This window comes from Schistocerca gregaria, chromosome 2 (genome assembly GCF_023897955.1).
Source record: "Schistocerca gregaria isolate iqSchGreg1 chromosome 2, iqSchGreg1.2, whole genome shotgun sequence".
NCBI lineage: Eukaryota > Metazoa > Arthropoda > Insecta > Orthoptera > Acrididae > Schistocerca > Schistocerca gregaria.
In genome coordinates this window covers 815,919,498-815,941,376 of record NC_064921.1, presented here as the reverse complement: position 1 = coordinate 815,941,376, position 21,879 = coordinate 815,919,498, and the positions used below count along the sequence as shown (strand labels likewise).

The 21,879-nt window shown below is 39.9% G+C and overlaps 1 protein-coding gene across 4 annotated transcripts in view; it reads right to left on the bottom strand.

Annotated features, from left to right (window-relative positions):
* The window catches only part of LOC126335145 (uncharacterized), a 174,647-nt gene that overhangs the window by 128,212 nt on the left and 24,556 nt on the right, over window positions 1-21,879 (bottom strand). For all 4 annotated transcript variants that reach the window (XM_049998106.1, XM_049998107.1, XM_049998108.1 and 1 more), the window contains exon 3: window positions 15,161-15,269. In XM_049998106.1, coding sequence (XP_049854063.1) covers window positions 15,161-15,269 — 109 coding nt within the window. The remainder of the gene's footprint in view (window positions 1-15,160; window positions 15,270-21,879) is intronic.

Genomic DNA, 21,879 nt, shown 5'->3' with positions numbered 1-21,879 from the left:
TAAATAGGAAGTGGAAAATGTCATTTGCCCAAACAGCATGTAACACCACAGATTCACCCCACTTAAAGGAAAGTTGTCGGGACAACTCTTTACTCTGCTAGTCACTAATGAATTCTCATAATATTAAACTTTAAAACACAATTATTTCATGATAACTGACCTTTTGTTAAGGAGAAAATCCTCCACTTTTTAATAACAGGGCACAAGTGCTGCATAGTCACATCCATTTCCAGTTTTCAACATTATTTTTAATATCATCCTTTCAGTTTTAACCATTTAAGAAAATGATATGTCTTATTTGTTTTGAGGCAGACTCTGTTATGTAGTGTTATGAGTATTTGTCTTCCATACTTCCACATTCTGTTTCTATAATTCAGTAAACTGTTATGTAATGATATTTCTACAGAGATAGATATATCATTTTAATATGTGAGTTTGAATATACTTTCCAACACTTTCTTATGTTTTTGCTACGTGATGAGTAACCCAATAGGTGTATTTCCATTGCACTATCTCTAGAGTCAAATCTCAGTACACGTCAGTACATGCTCTTGTGAACTTCTGTGAAATGTCTCTGCTCCAAATTATCCTTTGCATTGTCTATCCAAACTATTCTCAGCTATCAAGTAAATCTATTCAACTTTACAAACAATTTGGAGAAAACTTCCGTATTGTGACCATCAATCACTATACAACTCCATCCTTAATAACTCTACTTAAACTCATTCTAGGGACAGACACTGAGTCAAACCTCAATACCGCCACGGAAGTTGGTGTCCCTCTTTTCCCCTTCACACACAAAAAAATATGCTACAGGTCATTCCCCCAATGAATTCATCTGATCAAAGTACAGACCATTCCTCCCACAGATTCTCCTGACCAAGGCATAGGCCATTACTCCCAAGGATTCACCTATCCTTTTCTTCTCCTACACCTATTTTGCGATTTTGGGTGTGTATCATTGTAACTTAATCAGTACACACAGCTAGTAACCCTTTTCTACAATCTTTTCTCAATTTAGATGAAAAGTGTCTCCATAATTAGTTTACACTGACCCCACCTGATTACTCTCTACCTCTGCATTTGAACTCTTTGTTTAACATTTCTCTTTCTTTTTTTGCTTGTTACTTTTGTTTATAATGAGTATGACACCACATACATGTAGTTCTCACCCTTATGTATGTTCTAACTCCCATTCCGCATGACATTCTGCTGAAAATAAGTTAGCACACCATCTTGTTAGACTGTTGACTCTTTAGCATATTATCTCTCACCCTTTACACATGTTAGCATGTCATCAATTTTTCTAGCCTTCTACATCCTCCATCAACTCTCCTCCACTACATCACACAATGTGCCTAACATGTGTCACTTAATGGCCACTCCATAAAATTATGTTAGTCTATTGTCATCATCGTATGTGAAATACCCTCCAGTGCAATTTTACTGTTGTAGGTTGTAACATCAATCATGTGGACTAAAAAGAGAAGGGGAACTTTGCATATGGTTACAGAGGGAGGACATATTTAGTACCGCTAAGGGAGAAGTAAGAAAAGGAAACAAAGGGACAGGTATGTAAGGATCAAAGAAGAAAAGAAGTAGTACCCCTTAGATAAGATTCCCTTACCAAGGACCCTATCTGATAAGTTACTTCATCATGACGTCGGAGGAAGAAGGTGTTTGGCATTTCCTACACATTGGCTTTGCCACGGTTTCGCCATTGCAGAATATCCAAAAATTCACTCTAATGAACCCCTACAAAATACAGTAGTAAGTGAAGTATTTTCAAGTTAAGTCATTGTCAAATTCTCACTATAAACATTAAAGTCAGTTTCATCTGTCACACTCTACCATGACTAACCTCCCCTAAGAAAATGAAATATAAACCCAGCCATACTATCCTTCTTCATTCAGTTTTATAACATATGTAAAACAAATAACATTTTACTCATAATTCTTAAATAATCATTTTACTATATTTGTAATTTAGTGAAAGCACATTGTCATTGCTATTTCACTCTTCTATATATTTTATAGTACTATATATTCTTCCAACTCCTAATGCTATCATATGAGAATAAAACTAAAATTGTTCTTATATTTAGTTTCTCATGTATCACATGTACATAGTAACATGAAATTAAATAAAAGACGTGGAAATATTAACTGTCCTATATTCATGATAAATTTAATCTATGTACAGTTTAGTTTACAGATTAATAGATTTCTATTAACTAAATGTAGCGGTTCAATAGTCATAAAAAAAGTGCTAGTAAGACATTACACTTCCTGCTGTTGTAGACACAACAGGGGCCTACCTGACCATTCTCAAGTCAAGCATAGTCCCCTTATATTTTTTTACTGTTACTTTTACAGCAAAGGGATAGTAGAAGATATTACTTTATTGAAGAAGAAAGAAACGGTCTCCAGGAAAACTAAAAAGAGAAATATTAAGTAATTTAACTGGGGAAGTCAGAAGTTGCCAAGCCACCAAAGTCACAAAGGATGTACACTACCCCTGGCCTTAAATCATGTAAGCATGTCAGTATCGTACCGTCCTTTATTTTGTCCTGTATCAGGGTTTACTAACTGATGTGGTATGTCTTCAACTTTGAATGGTCCCTTGTAATGAGGGAAAAATTTGTCTCCTCCTTTACGATTGTCTATTTGAAAACTGGGTATAATAGTTTTATCATTAAAGGTCTTGATTCTTTGCTGTGCCTGTATATATAGATTCTTCTGCACCCTCTCTTGCAATTTTACCAAGTCAATCTGGTGGTGATAATGGTCAGGTACACATTTTCAATAAGGATTGTCCTATAAATGTTTTATTCATAATCTCTACCAGAGCTAGTCCCACTGACATATGCAGTAGTTCATTTAGGATTACCTGAAATTCTGAACTACTTGTCCCATTTAGTATGTTTCATTGAACAGTAGGTACTACACAATCGTCCTAATTCCTTTTGTTGGTGCAACATCTTCCTTAGAATTAGAGCTACTGTTAGTTAATTCTACTTTCTCTTGTAATGTATGACTTACAAATTCCAGTACATTTCTCCAAATTAGATAAAGCCTTGAGTGTTTTAATTATTTCCCCAAATTCTTTACATTTTTCTAATGCCAATCACTATCTTTTGTTTCAGAAATTTGATCCTTAACCTATTTGAATTGTTTAACACACAAACTGACCTACATTCTTAATCTTGCATATAATTCTTGAAACTGCTCTTTGGCTTCCTCCAAAACTAAATCAAACAGGTTATTTATTTCATTGTGTAACTCCTCAGGTAACTCTGTAAAAGCATTTTCTAAATTCATTAACTTAGGTTCTACTGTATTAGTTAATACTTTTTCAGTGAACTTGTATGATCTACTGGAAAGCCTAATAAAAACTTTAGTAAAATGCTACAATAATCACGAGAGAACTGTGTCAACAACAAATTAAAATATGCATGTTTATGCCTGTAAATGTGCTATCAATAATTAAACATTATTTTGGAATGAGAGAACTCTACACCTTTACATGCTCTGAACAAAAAATTAATAACAAACTTATTTCCATTAACAACTAAGAATAAAAAAACTATGAGCAACTCAGGTCATGTCTCAGACCTATTAGGTGCTTTTGTTAAAGGTTAGAATGCATGATTTGTTAATTTTGCATAAGTTTTTTCACAATATATGTGTAAATATTATTTGTCCTTTTAATATCATTTCATACCTATCCATCCATGTGAATATAATTAAATGGAAAAATTAATTACTGCTAGAATTCAAGTTTTTCATTTGCCATCTGCCATTCTTTTGTCATAATGGCACACTGGCACCCATTATGTGAAATATAATTAATCACATGATTTTTTGGGATTCACACAAGAGATAACAAGAAAAAGTACTTTAAACCTTTTCCTATCGGGAAAATAATACACAGAAAAATTTTCATTAAATACACACAACAGACCCAACGATAATAAATAATAATACGAGGCTCAGGATTGCTTCTAAGTAAATTGCTGACTGGTAAAAATCTTTTTTTCATTGCCACAGTCAATGTTTAGCAAAGAGTGTACGTAACACTGAGAATAGTAGTGCAGCTACGTAAGTGATTATATCTTGACTCTCTCTCTGCAACAATATTTATTTATTGGGCATTAACTACTACAGTTTTAAACAAACTGCAGTGCCTCGAGAATTTCGACGCAAATTCTAGAGTCCTTCGGCTTTCCACCGTCTCGAACACCCGATATTTTACATACGAGAGTGAGAGACGGGACAGTGTCTAACACGCGTCGGTTTCCTGTGTGCACAGTCGCCGGAAACTGCCAGAAAACCATGCGTATTTTTGAGCTATCCATGTGTGCTGACAACATAAGTAAATCGTCACAACATAACCTAGTACCTTTACTCAGAATTATTTGCCTATGTAGCAACACCAAGTGTGAAAAATATACCTGACATCATGACTTATAAATATTTTCATCCACAATTCCAAACATAAGAAACCAATTCCTCGTATGCATCTACATACGTACACTGCAAGCCACCGTATGGTGCTTGGTAGAGGGTACCTTGTACCAAAACTAGTCTTTTCCTTTCCCATTCCACTTGCAGATAGAGCAAGGGAAAAACAACTGTCTATGTGCCTCTGTATGAGCCCTAATTACTCATATCTTATTTTCGTGGTCCCTACACGAAACATATGTTGCGGCAATAGGCTTGTTTAGCAGTCAGCTTCAAATGCAGGTTCTCTAAACTTTCTCAGTGGCATTCTTCAAAGTGGATGTCTTCTTCCCTCCAGGGATTCCCACTTATGCTCCCGGAGCATACCCATAACACTTGCATGCTGACTGAACCTATTGGCAACAAATCTAGCACCTCACCTCTGAATTGCTTCCGTGTTTTCTTTCAATCCAACTTGGTGCAGATCCCAAACATTTGAGCAGTGCTCAAGAATAGGTCGCAGTAGTGGCCTATAAGCTGTCTCCTTTACAGATGTCCTACACTTTCCTACAATTCTCCCAATCTACCAAAGTCGACCATTCGCCTTCGGCAACACAATCCTCACATGATCGTTCCATTTCATATCACTTTGCAACGTTATGCCCAGCTGTTTCAGTGATGTGACTGTGTCAAGCACGTCACTACTAATGCTGTATCTGAACATTATGGCCTTGTTTTTTTCTACTTATCTGTATTAACTTACATTTTTCTGCATTAAGAGCCAGTTGCCATTCATTACACAAACTTGAAATTTTGTTTACATCATCTTGTATCAACTTACAGTCACTTATCTTTGGCACCTTCCTGTTCACCACAGCATCAACTGTGAACAACCGCAGATTGCTGCCTACCCAATCTGCCAGATTATTTATGTATACAGAAAACAGCAACAATCCTATCCCCAGGACACTCTTGATGTTACCTCTGTCTCCAATGAACACTCGCCGTTGAGGACAACATACAGGTTTCTATTACTTAAGAAGTCTTTGAGCTAGTCATATATCTAGGAGCCTACTCCATATGCACACACCTTCATTAACAGTCTGCAGGGGGTACCATGTTGAATGCTTTTCGGAAATCTAGAAATATCAAATCTGCCTGCTGCTCTTCATCCATAGCTAGCAGTATATCATGTGAGAAAAACACAAGCTGTGTTTTGTATGATCAATGTTTTCTAAATCTGTGATGATTAATGGACATGAGCTTCTCGGCCTCTAAGAAATTTATTATATTCTAACTCGGAATATCCTCTAGAATTCTGCAGCAAACTGATGTTAAGGATATTGGTCAGTAATTTTGCGCATCCAATCTTTTACTCTTCTTATATACAGGAGCCACTTGCGCTTTTTCCAGTTGCTTGGCACTTTGCACTGTTCGAGAGATTTGAGATAAACACAAACTAAGTAAGGGGTCAATGACATAAAGTACTCTTTGTAAAACCAAATTGGGATCCATTCAGACCTGGCAGCTTATTTCTTTTCAATTCTTTCAGTTGTTGCTCTACGCCAGGGGTGCTTATAAATAAATGATGACTAACTGACAACCTCAGCTGCTGACAGGTGTTGATATACCTCGATGTGGACAGCTGAAAATGTGTGCCCCGACCAGGACTCGAACCCGGGACCTCCTGCTTACATGGCAGACACTATCCATCTGAGCCTCCAAGGACACAGATGAATAGCGCGACTGCAGGGACTTATCCCTTGCACTCTTCCCGTGAGACTCACATTCCCAACTGTCCACAATTCTACATATGTATTGTACCTCATAGACATTTGCCCACCCACTCATTACTCGCGCACACTTTGGCGATTCCCGTAAGAGTTTGGGCAACCTGTGCGCATTCGCACAGATGAAGGTCAATGGCTGGGTAGCCTTTAACTATACTATTGAGTGGGTGGGCAAATGTCTATAAGGTACAATACATATGTAGTATTGTGGACAGTTGAGAATGGGAGCCTCATGGAAAGCGTGCAAGGGATAAGTCCATGCAGTCCCGCTATTCACCTGTGTCCTCAGTGGATCAGATGAATAGAGCGTCTGCCATGTAAGCAGGAGGTCCCGTGTTCGAGTCCCGGTCGGGGCACACATTTTCAGCTGTCCACATAAAGGTATATCAACAACACCTGTCAGCAGCTGCAGCTGAGGTTGTCAGTTAGTCATCATTTATTCCAGAGAAAAGCTGCAAAGTCATCAACAGTAACTGTTCCTCCAAGAACAAGTTACTGTCTTCGTATATAGGGATGCTTATTACTACGTCATCCATACAGGACTCGGTGCAATGGTCAAACGATGTACATTTGTACGATTCCCCTCCTGTGTGTGAAAGATTCTTTAAATATGGAATTTATAACTTTGGCCTTTCTTTTGCCATCTTCTACTGTTAAACCAGACTGGTCAGGGAACGACTGGATGGAAGCCTTAGACCTGGTTAGGTATGTCACATAGGACCAGAATTTTTCGTGTTCTCCGCCAGATGTTTAGCCAAGGTATGATGGTGTTAGCTGTTGTATACTTAGCGCATAAATTTTTTTACAGATGCGTGAATCTCTACTAGGTTTTGCCTGTTGTCAGTTACACTGCCCCTTTTGAACTGAGAGTGCAACAGCCTTTGCTTCCTCAGCATATTCCAAATTTCAGTATTAAACTATGGTGGGTCTTTTCTGTCCTTAAATCCACTTACTAGACACTTACTTGTCCAGAGCATGATTTACAATCTGTTTGAACTTGGCCCATATTCCATCATTCTAGAACTAAATGACTGCAGTTCATTGTCTAAGTGAGATGCTAACTGCTTATCTGCTCTTTCTAGCAGGAACACTCTCCTAGCCCTCTTGACTGATTTATTAACCTTTGTAACCATAGTTGCACACTGACACCATCGATAAGGTGCAGCCTGTTTGTAGATGCAAGGTTCAAGACACTTCCATTGCATGTGAACTGCTAAACTATCTAACCAAGACAGTATTCAGTAAACATATTAAAAAGTGCTTTACAAGACTGTCTATCTGTACCCCCTCCAATGAATCCATACACTACCCTATACTCAGCAAGTTAAAGCAACCACCAATTAGTACTGCACAATCTGGGTATTTATGCGCAACTGACCACAGACTTTCTTTGACCTAGACTTGGTACACAACCAGACACAGGATAGAGTAGCATGGAGAGCTGCATCAAACCAGTCTCAGGACTGAAGACCACAACAACAACAACAAACATTGTAGCTTTCCAGATATAGGTAAAAAGTAAATATTCAAGAATATGTAGTGTAACATGATTTCACAGTTCATATCATGAATTTTCAAAGTTGGATTAGTAACAAAACGTTTTCTCCCGTTAGTTACTAATATCTACATCTACTACATCTACATGACTACTCTGCAATTCACATTTAAGTGCTTGGCAGAGGGTTCATCAAACCACAATCATACTATCTCTCTACTATTCCACTCCCGAACAGCGAGCGGGAAAAACGAACACCTAAACCTTTCTGTTCGAGCTCTGATTTCTCTTATTTTATTTTGATGATCATTCCTTCCTATGTAGGTTGGGCTCAACAAAATATTTTCGCATTCGGAAGAGAAAGTTGGTGACTGAAATTTCGTAAAAAGCTCTCGCCGCGACGAAAAACGTCTATGCTGTAATGACTTCCATCCCAACTCGTGTATCATATCTGCCACACTCTCTCCCCTATAACGCGATAATACAAAACGAGCTGCCCTTCTTTGCACCCTCTCGATGTCCTCCGTCAATCCCACCTGGTAAGGATCCCACACCGCGCAGCAATATTCTAAAAGAGGACGAACGAGTGTAGTGTAAGCTGTCTCTTTAGTGGACTTGTTGCATCTTCTAAGTGTCCTGCCAATGAAATGCAACCTTTGGCTCGCCTTCCCGACAATATTATCTATGTGGTCCTTCCAACTGAAGTTGTTCGTAATTTTAACACCCAGGTACTTAGTTGAATTGACAGCCTTGAGAATTGTACTATTTATCGAGTAATCGAATTCCAACGGATTTCTTTTGGAACTCATGTGGATCATCTCACACTTTTCGTTATTTAGCGTCAACTGCCACCTGACACACCATACAGCATTCTTTTCTAAATCGCTTTGCAGCTGATACTGGTCTTCGGATGACCTTACTAGACGGTAAATTACAGCATCATCTGCGAACAACCTAAGAGAACTGCTCAGATTGTCACCCAGGTCATTTATATAGATCAGGAACAGTAGAGGTCCCAGGACGCTTCCCTGGGGAACACCTGATATCACTTCAGTTTTACTCGATGATTTGCCGTCTATTACTACGAACTGCGACCTTCCTGACAGGAAATCACGAATCCAGTCGCACAACTGAGACGATACCCCATAGCTCCGCAGCTTGATTAGAAGTCGCTTGTGAGGAACGGTGTCAAAAGCTTTCCGGAAATCTAGAAATACGGAATCAACTTGAGATCCCCTGTCGATAGCGGCCATTACTTCGTGCGAATAAAGAGCTAGCTGCGTTGCACAAGAGCGATGTTTTCTGAAGCCATGCTGATTACGTGTCAATAAATCGTTCCCTTCGAGGTGATTCATAATGTTTGAATACAGTATATGCTCCAAAACCCTACTGCAAACCGACGTCAATGATATAGGTCTGTAGTTAAATGGATTACTCCTACTACCCTTCTTGAACACTGGTGCGACCTGCGCAATTTTCCAATCTGTAGGTACAGATCTATCGGTGAGCGAGCGGTTGTATATGAGTGCTAAGTAGGGAGCTATAGTATCAGCGTAATCTGAAAGGAACCTAATCGGTATACAATCTGGACCTGAAGACTTGCCCGTATCAAGCGATTTGAGTTGCTTCGCAACCCCTAAGGTATCTACTTCTAAGAAACTCATGCTAGCAGATGTTCGTGTTTCAAATTCTGGAATATTCCATTCGTCTTCCCTGGTGAAGGAATTTCGGAAAACTGCGTTCAATAACTCCGCTTTAGCGGCACAGTCGTCGATAACAGTACCATCGGCACTGCGCAGCGAAGGTATTGACTGCGTCTTGCCGCTTGTGTACTTTACATATGACCAGAATTTCTTCGGATTTTCTACCAAATTTCGAGACAATGTTTCGTTGTGGAACCTATTAAAGGCATCTCGCATCGAAGTACGTGCCAAATTTCGGGCGTCTGTAAATTTTAGCCCATCTTCAGGATTTCGCATTCTTCTTAACTTCGCATGCTTTTTCCGTTGCCTCTGCAACAGCGTTCGGACCTTTTTTGTGTACCACGGGGGATCCGTTCCATCTCTTACCAATTTATGAGGTATGAATATCTCAATTGCTGTTGCTACTATATCTTTGAATTTGAGCCACATCTCGTCTACATTCGCATAGTCAGTTCGGAAGGAATGGAAATTGTCTTTTAGGAAGGCTTCTAGTGGCACTTTATCCGCTTTTTTAAATAAAATTATTTTGCGTTTGTTTCTGATGGATTTGGAAGAAATGGTATTGAGCCTAGCTACAATGACCTTGTGATCACTAATCCCTGTATCAGTCATGATGCTCTCTATCAGCTCTGGATTGTTTGTGGCCAAGAGGTCAAGTGTGTTTTTGCAACCATTTACAATTCGCGTGGGTTCGTGGACTAACTGCTCTAAATAATTTTCGGAGAATGCATTTAGGACAATCTCGGAAGACGTTTTCTGCCTACCACCGGTTTTGAACAAGTATTTTTGCCAACATACCGAGGGTAGGTTGAAGTCCCCACCAACTATAACCGTATGAGTGGGGTATTTATTTGTTAGCATATTTGTTAGCATATTTGTTAGCATATTAATGTGAAATTTAATCTGAGATAGTACACTCATTTGTACTAATTTTTTTAAGAGAAGTTAACTACTGGAACTTGGTATAGACATAACAGTATAAAGTCCAGAAAGCCAAAAATTCGAGCTAAAATGATCTCTTCAGAGAATGTTGACATGAGGAAGGAATTTCAGATAATGACGAGAACCTAGTCCCATTTCAACATTCACTAAAAATTGTCAACCAAGAAGTGGCCACTACAGCTTCATGAAATCAGCTGATAATTCTTCTAAAGATGTTTATTTAAAATGAATATATTTCCTTAGAACATCACTGAAACAATATACATAAACTTACTGACCTGTTATCTACTTAGATTTGCAATAATGTGAATTGCCTGAACTGAGTAAATTAAGAATCTCAACATGTATTTTTTCCTCTTTCAATTATTGTTAATAATTAAACAGGAAATTTTTAAACATTATGCCTCAGTCTAAAGAAGGCCCCTGGAGTAGACCAGATTCTCTCAAAATTACTGAGATTCTTGGGTGAGACAACCAAGACAAAACCATTCCACCTGGTGCGTTGGATATATGAGACACGCAAAATAACTCCAGACTTCAAGAAGAATGTAACAATACCAATTCCAAAGACGAGGTGTGAACATTATCAAACTATCAGTTTTAAGTTATGGCTGCAAAATACTGACACAAATTATTTACAAAAGAATAGAAAAACACAGACAAGCACCTCACAGAATATCAGTTTAAGTTATGGAGATTTGTAGGAATACACAAAATAATGTTAACCTTATGACTTATCTTAGAGGACAGGTTAAAGAAAGGCAAATCTATCTCCGCAGCATTTGTATATTTAAAGAAAGCTTTTAACTCTGTTGACTGGTATATACTTATCAGAAATGTTCTTCCATAAGATTTGGAGAACAATCTATGATGCATCTCTTTACATTAAAACGAGACTAGTTGTATAAAAACATAAAATAAATTATTTACAATTCTTCTAAATGGTTCAAATGGCTCTAAGCACTATGGGACTTAACATCTGAGGTCATCAGTCCCCTAGCCTCAGAACTAATTAAACCTAACTAACCTAAGGACATCACACGCAACCATGCCCGAGGCAGGATTCGAACCTGTAACCGTAGCAGCAGCGCGGTTTCGTACTGAAGAGCCTAGAACTGCTCGGCCAACAATTCTTCTATTATGCTGAATATGATAGCCATTTCATTCACGAAAGAACTAATTCTACTTGTGTATAACATTGAAGTGCTAACACATATGAGTAACAATAGTGGACCCAAGACTGGACTTAAGTGACTTTTTTTCTGATGAGAATCTGGTTATTTACAATGGTTGAATTGCCTATTGTCGTGCAATGTGTCCATTTTGTAGAATAACATGTTCCACTTCTAACCACTCAAGCTGATGAAAGATGCTCATGTAAACTGAAAACATTGTTTAGGTAGTTGTTAAGTGCGGAACAGCCCCTTGTGCACACACTGGTTCGCCACATGTGCAGATGGTGTGTAAAAGACCTGCTTATGCTTTGTCGTCGCAGCCTGGCAAAGCTTTGGAAGACATGGAGCAATAGGCATGGGCGATAATGTCAATGCCAGAACAACTGAAGATTATACGAGATATGTCATTCCATAATGTAATATCAGTAATAAATACATGTTGTGATCTATTTTGGATTACAGGTTAAGAAAGATATGTTCGTCCACAAACATAAATGAAGTTGTGCATTAGAGAGATTGTGTTCACAATACAGAAGAGTTATCGCAATACAGAAGAGTTATCGCAACAGGGACTACATAATTTTTTTAGTAGCTTGGATATTCAGTGCTCTCTTTAGCATCCGTCCCTGTGAAAGGTGAAGAAGTCCATTGTCATGTGGACATATCATGGTCTAATGGCACTACAAGCAGGTCCACTACAATGAATAACACCGAGAATATTTGTAAGGCAAAACATGGCATACATAACAGCAGTGTGAAAGATCATGCATGGTGTGAAACATTTCATACCAAAACCCCAGTTGTTTCACTCCGATATCACAACCTACTGTACACTTTTTGCCCTCTACAATCAGTTAAATACCCCTTTTATTCTGTAAACCACAGGTTCTCTCTCTCTCTCTTTAAAAACGAGCTGTGATTTGCAAAGCATGTATCATTTACATACTGAAAAAAAAGAATGGAAAATAATTCTCCTCTGATATTTTATTGCTTGTACGTGAATGTGTAAATGCTTCTCTCACAAGGAATGTGCTTGACCTTGAACACTCAGAGCTACATAAAAACATGCTTAAAATATTAGTCGCTCATCCCATAAACATTATTATGAGCTATACACGTGCAAAACTGTGTGTACTATGAGGAGAACTATTTCCTACTCTGAGTCTAAGGAAGAAACCTTGGCAGCACGAAGAAACAAATCACTGATATGATATAATCAAAAACACACATATCTCAATGTCGTGACTTAATGCTATTATTTCCCTCTGCTTATAATAATTACACTCTCTGAACAACAAACTTTTTCTACTGTCAATATTAAGTGTTCCATGGTTATTCAGTTATCAAGGTGCAAGCATAATATTTCAATATTATTTCAATGAAGTGGTCAAAGCAAAGTGGAACAGAATAAAAACTGAATAGCCATGGAACACTTAGTAACATCAATAGAAAAAGTTTATTGTTCAGATAGTGTAATTATTTTAATCAGAGGGAAATATAGCAATAAATCACAACAATGAAATATTTGTGTGTCTGGTTCTGTTTTTTCATCTTACCAAGGTTAGTCTCTTATTATACCTTCAATAGGTCATCATTCAAATGACTCTTAGAGTAAGATGTGCAGCTTTGTATGCAAATGGCTCATACCACTGTTTTTGGGATGAACGATTTAGATTACTGTTTGTGAAAATTGTAGCACCACAAAGGGCACAAGGGATTACAATTAAATTTACTTCACTGATTAGGGACATTACAATACACAAATGATTACAATTACAAAACTGTACATTCATTCTGACAGTGAGAATTCAGTGCTCTGTGAAGCCACCACACGCTGCAATGATATCCTCTAGATATCATAGCATGGAATGAAAGAGGGTCTGGATGTATTACGAGGAACACACTGCCACATTGTTTGTGGCCACATCCACTAATCATCAACAATGGTTGCAGACAATCAGAATGAACAAAATGTCCATTGACCATATCCCAGGCATGTTCGATGGCTAACATGTCAGGTGAACATGTGGTCTGGCGAAGCACTAGTGCTCATTGTTCTTCGAAGCAGGCTTGCACATTCCTCACCACATGCAATTGAACGATGTCCTGCTGAAATATGGCACGTGGAGATGCCTGCAGGATGGGCAGTGCCTTGGCCTCTTAAGTCTCCCTGAATAGCAGTTACTGTTCAGACTGCACTCTGTATGTAGGAGGTGAGATTGCACATTAATACCAATGACATCCCAAATCATAACACTCAACATTTAACAGATGTGCCATTCAACAATGTAGTCTCCACGATTGCTGATGCCATGGTAGTGTTTAACACACACATGATCATCACTATGAAAAAATGAAATGAAATGATCATATGGCACTGTTAACCAGGAGGTGCCATTTCGGTTCGGCAGCCAAGTTCAAGTCTTATTTCAGTCGGCGCCACTTGCGGTCGATGATGAGGATGATGAGGACAACACAACACACAGTCCACGAGTGGAGAAAATCTCCAATCTGGCCAGGAATTGAACCTGGGCCCACTGCATGGGAGGCAAGCATGTTACCACCCAGCTAAGCAGGCGGACGGTCATCGCTATAGGACAAGTTGAAACAGGATGCTTGGGAACAATAAGTTCTGCCACCCAGCACATCTGTTACAGTTGTTCATATGCTCATTGAAGTCTGAGGCAGTGGTAGTTTCTGGTCAATGGAAGCTGATGCAATGGTATGCGTGTCACCAGTCCAGTTTTCGAAGAAGGCATCGGGTCATCGACACAGGCCTGTCCACACACTTTGCAGCATTCCAACATCAAAGTAACACTGTGGACAAAGCTGTTACATTGGTTATGGTCATGTGGACAATACGTTGGTTATTCCACACTGGTTGCATTGTGTGGTCCAGCACCTGCTCGTCACTGTCTACAATCCTCTTCAATTCACTAGTTCCACACAGTCATCCTTGTTGTAGCTGCACGTCCTGTATGAACATCGATGTCACAGAATGACAAATCTATCTCCTGGAGGCCAATCATCCTGCTTCATTTGACTTCACTTACATTTTGATACTGAGCCCTTTGATGTCAACAAGGCACACCAGTACTGCTTGCATGTTTCCACTACATTTTCAGGCTTTACAAAGAGTGAGCGTGGTGTAACAAGTAATTCCAACCATTACATCTGGGTGTTTCAATTTCTACAAGCAGTAGTGAAAATTTCCATGCAGTTCTAGTGTTCATGGTCACACACCTCCCTAGTCAGCTGAGAAATCCTTGTGAAATCAAAACTGTGATTTGATCAGCAGTATAATTATGCCACCATAGGGAAGAATTTGAGATTAAATTAGTTTTTCATACCAAATTCATAAAATTAGAATAACTGCACTGATCAGAAGTTAATAACAGTTTCACTTTTTTATGGCAAAGTTCAAGAAGGGCAAATTCTAATTTTTATGGAAAAATACTCTAAGTTAGAGCAGCAATATATAATTCTAAAAGACTAGCACTCACAATGTTGTAACGATTGCATATTATTCAATGAAATAAAATTATGAATCTAGTTAATTCAAACAAATACATTGATAATGGAACAGCTTAAAACCAGAAAATGTTTTTTTACCTTCTAATGTCAATTTCATTTGCTTGGTTTTTTGCAGTTCTGCACCCACTTTCTCTAACTCTGCCTGAAGGTTGTTATTCTCATGCCTCAGTTGAATAAGTTTTGTGTGCTTCAGCCACCAAAAAAAGATGAAAAGTGGAAGAGTCAGATAGAAGTCCAACACTTTATTTAAAAATGACGTACATTTGCACACATAAGCAAAAACTATAAAAAAGGTAAAGAGTAATTGCATATTTATTGTGTTATGAACAACACTCTTGTTACAACAAGCTGTGGCTAAGCCATGTCTCCGCAATATCCTTTCTTTCAGGAGTGCTAGTTCTGCAAGGTTCGCAGGAGAGCTTCTGTAAAGTTTGGAAGGTGGGAGACGAGGTACTGGCAGAAGTAAAGCTGTGAGTACTGGGCGTGAGTCGTGCTTCGGTAGCTCAGATGGTAGAGCACTTGCACGAAAAGGCAAAGGTCCCGAGTTCGAGTCTCGGTCGGGCACACAGTTTTAATCTGCCAGGAAGTTTCATATCAGCGCACACTCCGCTGCAGAGTGAAAATCTCATTCTGGAAACATCCCCCGGGCTGTGGCCAAGCCATGTCTCTGCAATATCCTTTCTTTCAGGAGTGCTAGTTCTGCAAGGTTCGCAGGAGAGCTTCTGTAAAGTTTGGAAGGTGGAGACGAGGTACTGGCAGAAGTAAAGCTGTGAGTAACGGGCGTGAGTCGTGCTTCGGTAGCTCAGATGGTAGAGCACTTGCACGCGAAAGGCAAAGGTCCTGAGTTCGAGTCTCGGTCGGGCACACAGTTTTAATCTGCCAGGAAGTTTCATATCAGCGCACACTCCACTGCAGAGTGAAAATCTCATTCTGGAAACATGCCCCAGGCTGTGTCTAAGCCATGTCTCCGCAATATCCTTTCTTTCAGGAGTGCTAGTTCTGCAAGGTTCACAGTAGAGCTTCTGTAAAGTTTGGAAGGTAGGAGACGAGGTACTGGCAGAAGTAAAGCTGTGAGTAACGGGCGTGAGTCGTGCTTCGGTAGCTCAGATGGTAGAGCACTTGCACGCGAAAGGCAAAGGTCCTGAGTTCGAGTCTCGGTCGGGCACACAGTTTTAATCTGCCAGGAAGTTTCATATCAGCGCACACTCCGCTCCAGAGTGAAAATCTCATTCTGGAAACATCCCCCAGGCTGTGGCTAAGCCATGTCTCCGCAATATCCTTTCTTTCAGGAGTGCTAGTTCTGCAAGGTTCACAGTAGAGCTTCTGTAAAGTTTGGAAGGTAGGAGACGAGGTACTGGCAGAAGTAAAGCTGTGAGTAACGGGCGTGAGTCGTGCTTCGGTAGCTCAGATGGTAGAGCACTTGCACGCGAAAGGCAAAGGTCCTGAGTTCGAGTCTCGGTCGGGCACACAGTTTTAATCTGCCAGGAAGTTTCATATCAGCGCACACTCCACTGCAGAGTGAAAATCTCATTCTGGAAACATCCCCCAGGCTGTGGCTAAGCCATGTCTCCGCAATATCCTTTCTTTCAGGAGTGCTAGTTCTGCAAGGTTCGCAGGAGAGCTTCTGTAAAGTTTGGAAGGTTGGAGACGAGGTACTGGCAGAAGTAAACCTATGAGTACCGGGCATGAGTCGTGCTTCGGTAGCTCAGATGGTAGAGCACTTGCACGCAAAAGGCAAAGGTCCCGAGTTCGAGTCTCGGTCGGGCACACAGTTTTAATCTGCCAGGAAGTTTCAAGCTCTGCTGAGTTTTAACATTATTTTTCCTCTCTAGATGCAGATTGTATTGGTTTCTAGTTTCATAGCTGTGTACTAAAGAATTTTTAACATAGCAGTCAATATTTTTTTTTACATACATAATACTTTGAGAAATGTATTCACAGGGGACAGTTAGAATTTCCAGCTTTTTGAAATGTTCAAAAGGCAGTGAGCCCTACTGCCACTCTTGGTTATTATATGAATTGCTCTTTTCTGTAATTTGAAAACTATTTGAATATTTTTACTGTTGACTCCCCAAAATATTATTCCATAGGTAATAACAGAGTGAATATAAGAAAAATATACAGATCTGACACGTGTAGTATCACACACTGTCCAATTGTGTTTGCCTCTTCTATGTCCCAGTGGAGTAGTAGCCCTGTTCGCATTATGGATTGTATGTTTTCTACTCTACCTCTGTTGTGCTGCAAAGCAAGAATGCTTAAAAATGCAGCTTTACAGACATCAGTGTGTCTGCCATCATTTATAACACTGTATCGTACAGTGTTGTTACGCCCGCTAATTTCATTGCCTGTATATCTTCTTTTTATGGGTTCTAGCTGCACAGAACCAAACAAATAAGAATTTTGTCTATTGAAGTCCACAATGTTTCAGAATGACTTGTTTATACTCTGTATAAGCTTCTCTCCAATCCGTTCAAACACTTTTTTAGAACATTTATAGGAAGCTCCAACTAAATTTCTCGCCTGGATCACTGTATCTTCTTTTGCAGTATATTCAAGTCAACTATTACATTCAAGTTTTTTCTGTTGTTGTTTGTTCAGTAGCTTTTTTTCTTTTTCTCGGTGTTTTCATTGGGAAATTTTATTCCCAAGGTCAGTTCTGTTGTGATCCTCTTCATTCTATTAAAAAAAATGTATGGACAGTCTAATATTGAAAAAGTGCTGTTAACCAATAAGATGGTAACCGCATCAATGATAAGATAAATACAATGGTAACCCACAAATACAAGAATATTTATTTTTGTAAACATCCCATGATTTACAGAGGACAATGTAGTTGCATTAAAAGATGTGTTGACTCTATCTTCGTATCAAGATCTTGTAAAAAAGTTGAATATGGAAGTAAAATACATAGCCTAACTAGCTAGCACAAAGATAGTGGTAACCAGCAAACATGATGTAGAAAATAAAACTTACTTGACTTGCAGTAGAGTTAATATAAGTAGAATCTTCTATCTCCTTGTGTAAATTTAAATCTGGATCATTAATGTCATCATCAAAACAGTCAGAATCACTGGAATCACCACACAATTCACTTTAAATTACAAAAATATCACAACTTCCCTCACTGCAATCTGCTGCCGCCTCTATTTTGAATTTGAAGGTTACCATTTTTTCTCACCAGCATATGTGGGTTCCCACAGAAACAAATCAACATTGTGCTGCATCTGTCATCAATAAGATGAACTCGTCACACCCCTTGCATAGTTCAGGATTACCATTGTCTTACTGTACTTAGTTTGAAAAATTCAAATTTGAGGGTTACCATTGTCTTTCCCCATACCCTTCAATTATTAATAAAGTTATTAACATTTACAACAAAAATTGTTTATAAAATTAATAGCAGATGGTGCAGGCACACAAACAGTGATTACAACACACAGCTGGATAGGGTTTATGTCAGCTACAGAATGGTCATGGTTTCATTATTGTTGAACAAATACACAAATTATTATAAATATTTTACTGATTAATCCTCGAAGTAGTGCCAAAGCCAAGGTTTTGCCACATATACACTGAATGTTAGCTTCAGCATGAGTGGTTACTGCATTATCCCAAGTTGTTCATGTTTATTTAATGAGAATTTAGTAAGTTAACGTTTACAATATCAGGAAAAGGATAGATTGCTACTTAACATAAAGATGACCCACTGAGCTGCAGACAAGCGCAATAAAAAGACTGAGAGTGTTACACATTATGGCTTTCGGCCAAAGTCTTCTGCAACAAAGTAAACACATACAGATTCACATAAGCAAACACACCTCATGCACCACTGGCAGCTTTGACCAGAATGCGACTGTCACATGAATAGCAATCTGGAGTGGGATGGAAAAGTGGGAGTGATAGCAGGGTATGAGTTGCGGGAGGGGGGGGGGGGGAGGTGAGTATTGTCTGGCAGGGTGTGTACGGACTAGAGACTGCCAACAAAGTGTTGGGAGGTGAGCTGTGGTAAAAACAATGGGGAGCAGAAAAGGACACAAGCCGGAAAGGAGAGGAGCAAGGAAGGAGAAAGGATAGGCAGGTGCATTGGCAGAGGGCAGCACACAAAGAGGGTGAGGGAATATGAAGAGGGAGGAAATGACACAACGAAGAAGCAGAAACTGTTGTGTGGAGGTTGTGAAGATAGCAGGTTACAGTGGGTTGAGGCTGGGATAACTTCAGGAGCACAGAATGTGTTGTAAGGGGAACTCCAAGCTGCACAGGTCAGAAAAGCTGGTGGTGGAGGGAAGGATCCAATGGCTCAGGTTGTGAAGCAGCCATTGAAATCAAGCATGCTACGTTCAGTAGTGGCAGGTTCTGCCACAGATTGATCTACTTCGCTCCTGGCCACAGTTTTGAGGTGGCCATTCATACTGGCGGACAGCTAGTTGGTAGTCATACCGATTTAAAAAGTTATGCAGTGGTTGCAGATATGATCCCTGTGAGAAGGAGTTGAGACTGGGAGTTGCATAGGGACAGGCCAGGATGTTGTGGAGGTAAGATGGGCGACAGAACACCACGTTAGGATGCTCCTCTGTGACTAAACAGTGGGACTTTGGGAGGTGATGGGTTACTGGAGGGATAAAGCATCAGTGATCTGTTTCTGTATAAGATTCGGAGGGTCATTTCAATCTGTGAAGGCCTCAGATATGACAGCCACCCATTAGCCAGGTTGTATGCAAGGGACTTCTTGGTGTGGAATAGGTCGCAGCTATCAAAGTGGAGGTATTGCTGGTGGTTGGTAGGTTTGATATGGAAGGAGGTACTGACATAACCATCTCTGAGGTTGAGGTCAGCATCGAGAAAGGTGGCTTGTTGTGTTGAAGAAGACCAGATGAGGTGAATGGGAGAGAAGATGTTGAGGTTCTGGAGAAGATAAGATGTTGAAGTCCTGGATGGATGAAGATTTCATCAAATAATCTGAACCACGAGAGATGTTTAGGATTCTGGGTGCCCACTGCTGTACCACTGACTTGTTTGTAGGCGATGCCTTCAAAAGTGAAGAAACTGCAGGTGAGGTTACTGTCAGTCATGGTGACCAGGAAAGTGGTAGTACATTTGGAATCTGTCAGGATTGGGTAAGTTAGTGTTCAATAGTGGCAAGGTCATGGGCATTGAGGATGTTAGTATAAGGGACGTGGCATCAACAGTGATGAGCAGGAGGGCACTGTGTGGTAAAGGAACAGGAACTGTGGAGAGTTAGTTGAGGAAATGGTTTTATGTAAGAAGGTATGTTGCAGGAAGTAGGCTGGAGGTGTTGGCCTGGGGGAGCCCAGTAACAGGCCATAATGAGGTGTCTTGCATGGTGGCTTTTATGGACTGTAAGGACATCCATTTTGTGGTTTTTTCCTATGTATTTTGGTGTGTTTTTGCATATTTTTCACACATATTTCTATGTTATTTATGTATTTTTATGCGTTTTTATGCTCCACGATGGATCTTTACCCCTTCCGTCTGCACCAATACAGAAAAGTTCCCTTATCCCTAGCCAGAACCAGTCACACTCTGTTCCTGTGTTGTTGCCTGGCTCAAGGAATTCCCCCCCTCCCCCTCCTCCCCCCAAATGCCCTTCCCATACAATTACTCATCTTCAGCGGCAACCCTTCCTTCCACAATGACTTCCATCTGTGTCCTTAATCTTCACCAATCCAGTCCTCCAAAACCACACAAATCTGGCTCAAACCTCGTTGCAATACCTCTTATCCATCCATAAAATTCTCATGCTGTGCAGTCCCAAATTCCTGTACCCCATCTCTCACACTGAAACTTTTTCCCTCCAAGAACTAAAGCAGCACATGCAGTGTCACCTCAAAAGCACAACGTCATGCCAAAAAACTCTCCAATCTGTTCACCTTCTACTCCCAGCCTCCAAATCTCCTCCACATCCCCTCCTCATACCTAACAAACCCTGCCTCACAGACCTACACATGTACTGCCTCTTCAAAAACTTCCTCCCACCACCATACAGAATCCAGAACCTAAACAGACCTGAAATGCAGTCATGACCCTTTCCTTCAAAAGCCTTAGTCCAACAGAAGTATCAGTTTTCTCCCAAGGTCTTACCTTTTGTCCCAATTCCAAATTCTGTCACACTGGACTTGTTAAAACCCTTTTCTCCTTCTCCTGGTACCTACAGTGGAAACACTTTCTCACCACCAATCCTACCAATCAGATTCAAACCAAAACCAATGATGAAACCTACACCTGACTCAGTTCACTCCCTCATCCAACTGTGATCCACCCCATGCCACGAAATCATCTCCTGTTAACTTCCTTGAATTTTTTAACCTCAAACTTTGCCTCGCCATCATTCCCCAAACTCCCCAAAATCCAAGCTAACGTTACATCTGCACAAAGAACTGCAGTCCACCACGTAAAAATGAATCCTGACCTTAAAATCCTACCTCCCAACAAAGGCTCCACCACTGTAGTTTTGAATGACAAGAATTAACCATCACAAGAACTCTGCCAGCTGTCAGATTCATCCACCTACAAACCAAGCCACAGTGACCCCACTCCAAAAAGCCAACAAGATGTCCAGATTCTCCTCAAATCCTTAGGCCCACTCCAGAATCTCTACCCAGAGGTTATATCTCTCCTCACCTGTACCATTCTCCACTTCCCTGTCTTCTACATACTATCTAAAGTCCACAAACACAACCACCCAGGATGCTCCATTGTGGCTGGTTACTGTGCTTCCATTGAGAGAATCTCTGTTCTTACACACAAACACTTTCATAGGGTTCGTAATTACAAAA